The sequence below is a fragment of the Alligator sinensis genome, unplaced genomic scaffold (assembly GCF_000455745.1).
Source record: "Alligator sinensis unplaced genomic scaffold, ASM45574v1 scaffold17_1, whole genome shotgun sequence".
NCBI lineage: Eukaryota > Metazoa > Chordata > Crocodylia > Alligatoridae > Alligator > Alligator sinensis.
Genome location: NW_005842491.1, coordinates 233,567 through 241,794, shown reverse-complemented (window position 1 = coordinate 241,794; position 8,228 = coordinate 233,567). Strand labels below are relative to the sequence as shown.

The 8,228-nt window shown below is 39.4% G+C and overlaps 1 protein-coding gene across 4 annotated transcripts in view; it reads right to left on the bottom strand.

Annotated features, from left to right (window-relative positions):
* Window positions 1–8,228, bottom strand: part of STX8 (syntaxin 8) — a 181,761-nt gene that overhangs the window by 115,442 nt on the left and 58,091 nt on the right. Inside the window, exons 7-8 of one of the 4 annotated variants that reach the window (XM_025212903.1) lie at window positions 7,600–7,666; window positions 6,199–6,223 (exon numbers count right to left, since the gene is read on the bottom strand). The exons of the other annotated variants lie outside the window; for them this stretch is intronic. Of the exons in view, the coding sequence (XP_025068688.1) occupies window positions 6,214–6,223; window positions 7,600–7,666 (77 nt within the window). The 3' untranslated portion in view covers window positions 6,199–6,213. Of the gene's footprint in view, window positions 1–6,198; window positions 6,224–7,599; window positions 7,667–8,228 lie in introns of those variants that run through there. 4 annotated transcript variants of the gene reach the window in all.

The following is an 8,228-nucleotide window of genomic DNA, read 5'->3' as shown; positions in this document are numbered from 1 at the left end:
TTGTTACTACTTGTTAAAGATGTGTTACTAACAAGTTATTAATTCAATAAAAGTAAATCTTCTTGAAGATTATTCTCAAAAATGCCCATATTTTGTTGCTTTGATTAGTTTCCACTCTGGCTGATATCTTTTCCACATCTGATCTGTCGACTTGCATTATGCTTCTTTCACTCATTGAGAAGTGAAAGTGTTTATTTTAGTCAAGTGTTTGGTATTATTTCATTCTTGCTTTTATATTGTTTTTATTTTAGATTTTAAACCACATTTCCAGACCCATTTCATCGTCACTTCCTGCAGCTTCACTGGTGTCAAAGGTCACGTGACATCACTTCCTGATGTGATACCACTTCCTGTGAGGTCTTTGACTATGGCTCACCGGCCCACTGGGTGATAAAAAGTTCATGATCTGGCCCCACATTCAAAAAGGTTGGACACCCCTGTTCTAGCCTAAGTGCAGGACTTTGCACTTGTCCTTGTTGAACCTCATGAGATTTCTTTTGGTCCAATCCTCCAATTTGTTTAGGTCTCTCTGAATCCTAGCCCCACCCCCCAGCTTGGTGTCATCAGCAAACTTGCTGAAGATGTACTCTATGCCATCTTCCAGGTCATTAATGAAGGTATTGAACAAAACTGGCTCTAGGACTGACTCCCGAGGCATTTCACTTGATACCGGCTGCCAACTAGGCATTGAGCCCGACGATCCATCAAGTTGTCTACCCACCTTACAATCCATTCATTCAACTTGTACTTTCTTAGCTTGTTTGTGAGAATGCTGTGGGCGACTGTATCAAAAGCCTTGCTGAAGTCGAGGTATGTCACTTCCACTGCTCTGCCAGCATCCACAGAGCCAGTCATCTCAGACAAGATAATCCAGTTTTGCTCTTGGTGAATCCATGCTGATAGTTCCTAATCACCTTCTCCAAGTACTTAGAAAGGGATTCCTTGAGGACCTGGCTCCACGATTTTTCCAGGGACTGAGGTGATGCTGACCAGTTTCTAGCTCCCCAGATCCTTCTTCTTCCTTTTCTTAAAGATAAGCACTATATTTGCCCTTTCCCAATCATCCAGGACCGCTCCTGGTCACCACAAATTTTGAAAGATGATGGCCGGCAGCCCTGCAATCACATCTGCCAACTCCCTCAGCAGCTTTGGGTGCATCACATCCCACCCCATGCACTTGTATACATCCAGATTTTCTAAATAGTCCCTAACCTGTTTTGCCATTGTTGGCTGCTCACCCTCTCCCCAGACTCTGCTGCCAAGCGCAGTAGTTTGGGAGCTGACCTTGCATGTGAAGACTGAGGTAAAGAAAGCATTGAATACTTAAGCCTTTTCTGCACTGGGTTGCCTCCCCCATTTAGTAAGGGACTAGCACTTTCCCCAGTCTTCCTCTTGTTGCTGCCATACCTGTAGAACCCCTTCTTGTTCCCCTTCACGTCTCATGCTAGCTGCAACTCCAATTCTGCTTTGGTCTTCCTGATTTCATCCCTGCATGCCCAAGCAGTACTCTTATATCTTCCCTGGTCATCTGTCCAAGTTTCTACTTCATGTAAGCTTCCTTTTTTTGTCTTATGAAACAGCAGTTATAGGAAAATTATAACTAAGTAGCAAATCTTAGAATAGCAGCTGGACTTCCCTATACTACACCTAAAACATAGTAATAAAGAGCAGGCTGTTGGTTGCAGTATGAGATGTCATGGTGAAGGGTAGGCTGCTTTCAGCCATTTGAGAATGGTGACAAAAGTCCATTAGAGAACACATTCAAAAAGGACAAAAGCATACCTCTGTTTACATTCTTTCATTTAAAATGCCCTCTGTATAACATATGGGGGGGAAGAAGTAAAGCTACGTAGGCTTCCAATGTAAAGATTGCCTCTTTCTAGGCAAAAAGGGGAAGGCTCAGAAACCTAGGACGTACTTAACCAGGCCCCTCCCTACCATAACTTTGTTCCATCCATGCAAATAGGGCAAAAATCTAGTTTAAAAGTCAGCGGAGGTTAATCTTTACATAGGTGACTCCCCATAAGGTGCAAAGCCAGTTTTATACCATGTGCTCCTAGCCCCTAGCACAAGCAATCCAGCCCCTGGCCTTCCCAGCTATGCAACTCCTCTACCCCTGACACAATGAACATAGCCCAGGTACAGCTGAGGATCTGTCTCCTTTTCCTTACTCAACATAGAAAACATTGCTAAACAACTAATCTAACCTTTGCTCTAGGACTTCCTTGATTAAGTCTGGGATCCTTCTCCCAGAAACCAATATCTTGCCTTTTTTTTGGGGGGTGGGGGGAATTTTATTTTTATTTTTTTTAACCTTGTGAAGAGTATTTTAGCATATTTGAGACATTTCTCATTCATTTTTACCTATGCTTGAGACAAAAGAAATAATTAGAAAAAAGTCAGGGCGTTGCTGATGGGACAGAGATCTTCCTTTTCAGTTTAAATGGAACAGGCCATGACCAAAAGTTGCTATCCTCTGACAGGTCTGGGAAAGAAACTGGATTTTGGCTCACACACTTTGGATTAAATAGGCCTTAGTGACTGGATTATCCTCTCAGTGCTAGTGGAAATTTCTTTAGGTCAAGGACACTGGTTTGGGTCTGTGCGATTCTCATTTCAACAATAAATGTATAGGCTTCTTCTGTAGTACTGTCAATCTTGCACCCATCATCAACTGTAAATTCACCAGGGCCAAATCTAGAAGACCTTCCCCATAATGCCACTGAAGTCACCGAGAGTTTACTCAAATAAAAGCTACACAGGTTTGGGCCATTGTTATTACAACTTAATGCTGACAACTTGCCAATATTGCATAAAACAGATTTTTAAATTAATGACTGAAGTGTCCCATCAATTATACTTCTATCTACCTCACAGATACAGGCATTCATCAGCCTCTCCAGCCTTATCTGCCCACTACAAGTGTTCACCAAAAGTTACAGATTTTCTATCACACTTGCACTGGGAAAAGGAAAAATTGCTACTCAGTTATTTTCAGTGTCAGTGTTGCTTTTCCATAAACAAATAGTTTATAGTCCTTTTATAAAATGTTGTATTAAGCTCCAAGGAAAGGTTCATGTTTATTACTGTAGCTCCCCACTGTCTTACTGTCTACATGTTGTGAGCAATACAAACATCACCCTGGTCTTCAGGCATTTCCACTTGCTCCCTGCTTACTTCAGACCTGGTTCTGAAGCACCCACATCCTCTTCAAAGTCCCGGTTCTAGTCTAGCTTGCAGACACGGTCGTTTCTCACTTTCAAACACTTCCATTGAGCACTAGTGTCACCTCTCCACCCAGATACTGCTGATGTACAAAATCCCTTTCTGCAGTCCCCACCCTTAGGATGTTAGAGCAATCTTCAAATTTCACCCTTCCACATCCATTCTAATCTTTTCTGTTCTCATCTTAACTAATTCCCTTCTTAGCCTAAATTTTGGTGAGTTTATTACATTGAGCAAAACTGACTGGACTGGAAAAATCAGGTGCGTCTACCCACCCCACCATTAACACTGAAAAAAATGGACACTTGTGGAGTCGCGGGGGGGGAGGGGGGGGTGTTGCAGGCAAACATAAAAGTATACCAAAACAGATATATTTGAGATAAACTGTATTTTACATCTGCTCTATTATAACAGTATAAACATGGGTAACTTAAATCTTACCTTATGAAAAAAAAATCCAGATTTGTTTCTATTGGACCCTACGATACAGACACTGTTCAAAACATCTTGTATTTCCTGAGAGCTGGTCTCCTGTTCCTTTTGGACCCATAGCCCATTGCCCACTATGCAGTAAAGTGGACAAGGAGGAAAACAAAAAGCCATCAAATCATGAAAATATTCTTCTTTGTAAAAAGGGCAACTTCACTAGCAGTTGCAGATCCTACCTATTTTTAATGAATTTATTAGAAATAAATAAGACAACACTCTGGTCAGCCTCCTAACCCTCTTTCCTTAATGCAATCATAATGTATGTGTTAAACAGATGGCAGGATTCAAGAGACTCCCTCCTTCCTTTAAATAAGTAGAAAAGCAATTCCCAGTATGCTACGTTTTAATAAACACTACTATATATTCTGATGTCTAATCAACATATGTTCTAAATAGTCTGAAGGCAAGATTAGCCACTGTGTAATATGCATGAGCTAAAGTGATGAGTAGCAAGAAAGACTGAATATTAATAGTCAAAACAGGACATCCTTTGATCGCTCTTGCCAAGTCTACACATACCCAATTAAGTGTCAAGGGAACCTTGCCACTGAAAGGTGCAACTTTTTATTCAGGTTTCACAGCACAAATAGCCACAAGAAAGTTACCAAAAGCCTCTACTTGTGTCAGCTCAGGATTATTTGATATGAAGGTCACTAAATACATATCAGGCAAACTGCTCTAAATCTTTTAACAGAAAAGTCCAAAGAACATTTTTATCAATTTTATGATATTAGACACAGGTCAAACGCTTTAAGTGCACGAAGAATTCATGCTTAAAAAGGAACCTAACACGCTGTACACTGAGAAATTCATTCTATTTTTACCAGGGGGAAATGCAACAGTTTTAATGTATTAAGATAGATTAATACAACCACAAAGCCTAGTGCTTGAAGGCAATTATGATTTTCCTAAATTGGCTGCCAATATGATACAGATCCAAAAAAAATTACCGCTTTCTACTCTAAGAAAACAATAAGTTGGTTCCACTGAATACAGTGGTTTAAAAAAAAAATCCAAAAGATCCTGACCTTGAATGTTTTATTAGTAGTACGCTATGCTGTAGGGAACACCCAGGGTGATATTTGCTGATATGTGTGGGATTTATGATATAATAGGCTGTCCAAAAGTGCCAAAAAAATAAAAAACTTAAATCCAAGCAAATTAAGATGAATTAGCTATTAAATATCAAAGAGAACACAGTGCAATATAGGTGATGCAAAAAGCTGTCCTGTTTTCTGTACACTGTGACCAAACAAGTTATTTCCGAGGTCATATTAAAAGTTATAACCCACACCCTTATATTAAAAGTTATGCATCTTCTATCACACTGGCACTGGGAAAAGGAAAAATTGCTATTCCTTAGTCATTTTCAGTGTCAACGTTGCTCTTCCATAAACAAAACAGTATATAGTCCTTTTATTTAAAAAAATCATACTAAGCTCCAAGGAAAATGCTGCATCATCTGGCTTTGATCACCGAAACAGTCTGAAAATTAGCTATGCAATACCTTGTACTGTGCTTACCAATGTGCCTACTCACCCCACTGTTCTGTACCATTATAAATCAAACCCACTTTTAATTCTTCTCCCCCCTTCTGCCTGCAAAGTGGTTTCTTGTTTTATTGCTGATGATTGCAATTACAGGTGTTCAAACATCAAAGTTAGAGAGAAGACTCATTCTCTAGAGGCCACCATGACTCCTACTAATTTTCTAGAATCAGACTTCAAGTTTCATGTACTTAGTTTCTTTAGCAGCAATAAGCGGTCTTCCAAAAATCCCAGAGAAAACATTCTTTTAAAACCATATACACGCACGCTCTCTCAGATCACAGAAGGCTGATTTTTTCTCCCCAAATCACTTCCCCCAGGAACGTGAACACATTGTTAATACCCTTGCAATATGCTGAGCTTCCTTCTTAATCCTCATTTTAACCAGCCTTTTCCTGACATGAGATCATATTAATATGTCACTCCCAGTCAAACAATGCAGTAAAGAGCTGATGTTATTGTGAGCCTACAGTGGTATGACTGCATACACAGCAGGAGATCAATTTGTACTAGGCAGCGGTATGTTCTCCTCTAGCAGAGGTAAGTGCGTCGAAGGAGCTGGACTCCCCGTGACAACAAACATCCTTGCTAAGACATGGTCAGTTGGTTAAAGCTCAAATATAAAGGCAGCAGCGCTTTTTCCATAGATCAGTTAAATAAAGCATTTCTGTCTCATACTCTACCCCTAAAACATGACCACATTTACGCAGACCTTTAACATGTCAGAAACACATTTGTCTACCCTAACCTTGTGGGATCACAAGGCAGCTCTGCAACTTCTTCCTTGGTCCACATCAATCTGGAGCTTTGAAATCTGAACCATGCTTCTCCCTTCAGATGCCTTTGCAGTAGTTTGTTATTCTGAGACATGGTGAAGCTTTGGTTAAGTTGTATTAGCTCTGCATCCTTCACTAATGTAAATAATTTCCAGTGGACCACAGCTCCCCATCAATCAGACTGTTCTAAGGAAACAAGAGATTTCTAACAATTACTAATCATTAAACAAAAGTGAAAGGAATATTTCCAAATGTTAACTGCAGTGTATATCCTATGGTTCATTCCTCAACTGGTTTATTGTATACCTTCCAGCAATAGTGTTCAGTAGGACTAAAAATGACAAACTTATAAATACATCGATTTCCCTACCATAATCACCTTGATACCATTTCTGTTGCATGCATCTTACAATTCTTTCACAGTTCTTTTCAATTGTATTTACTTACAGATTAAATAAATTATGCAACAATCAGCACGATGATACTTTTGAGGGGAGGAGAGGAAAAGACCACCAGATTATGTTATCTCAAGCAAGGGAAACTTGAATGACAGAGGGAAAAGTGATATATATTCAGCCTGTTAGAAATTTTTTTTAATATCAATTTAATTCAAATGCCCTGCAAACAGAGGAAAAGAGTTGTCAGTTAAAGGCTCAACATCTACTACTTTACTTAAGCACTGAAAAAATGAATAATCCATTTCTCTCAGTTGCAAAGGCAGACTCACTGCAAAGATTTAAGGCCTGATTTACATAGAGAAATAACCCAGAATAGCCATTCTACACAGCTTCCCATGTGAACACACTCCACACTAAAAGCAACCACGCAATGGGAGTTTGTGTGTAAAAGTTTTGTGTTTTAAAAATTCATACCAAAGGTTATTTCCCAAATGGTCTCCCTTGTCCAGGCAAGCCCTAAGAAGAAGCAGTTAACCACATCCCACTCTGTAAACTGTATCTTGAATACCTAAAAATTTAAATTAAATTGAAAGCATGTTGTCTTCAGTGTTCATTTTCTGAAGAGAGGCAGCTTCTACAGCCAAAGCTCAACTGGGAGGTGTCCACTAATCAGTACAGCCACAAAGGGAAATGTCAGAATAACAATGATACATTGTGGTACCCATATAGTGGGATTAAATTGTTTTACCATCCCAGAATTGATAGGCATATTAATTGGAGACAGCTGCAAGGGGAAAAAACCCACACCTTTAATGACATGATTCATTACTTTTCATAGATAATTACATCTACTCATGGTGGATCATTAATTTAGGAAATTTTTTTGTATTAAAATTTAAAACACTGTAATCGGATTTGTTAGTCTTCAGGACAAGACAAACCAAAAGAAACTTCTCTATTCAGCCACCTGTTTACGCATTCAATACTGTCCATTGTCATATAATTTACAATTTTAGACCAAAATAATTTTATTCTAGATAAATCCATTTTTTTAAATAAGTGTGATAGGTAGTGTTGATACTAATAGCAAAAAATTATATATTTTTCAGCAGTAGCAAGACTTAACACAACATATTACCAAGCATTGTTATTGTAATTCCTTACTTTTCAGGGTCTGTAGCCAGACTAAACAAATTTATCCAGGCTGATGCTTGGTAGGGATGGTATTCTCCTAAAAAAAAATAAATCACTTTTTTTTTTCTTTTTGTAAAAAAACAATCTCCATTTTTTAATGGAATAAAGCAATTAGAAGACAGCTTAAACTTAAATTTTTGCAACCTTGCAAATAAGATTGGGTGGGTTTTTGCAGCTCTGCTCTACTGTAAATTCCAGAAAATTAGTTATACATTCGATCTAACTACTTTTGTGGCTTTGGAGTACTAACATTTTTTTAATTGTCAGAACACAGGACTGGAAAGCATCTGCTAGGTCACCGAGTCCAGGCCCCTGAGCCCCTAACAGGTCCTGGACAGATGTTCTGTTTAGCGCATTCCAAATGCCTTGGAGTATCAAATCTGAATTGAATCAGGAAAACCATTAAAAAGACCCGAATCAAATCAGAAGCCTCCAAATCAATTCAGAGAGCTGGGCAGTCCCCACTCGCCGCCGCAGGGAGCTGGACCCAGGCTCCGTGCCAGTAAGTAGGGGCTGGGAGGGACTGGAGAAGGGGGAAGAGGACCATGAGGGGGACCCCTGTCCAGCCCCATCTTCTGTCAGCTCATCTAGTGTCTCCC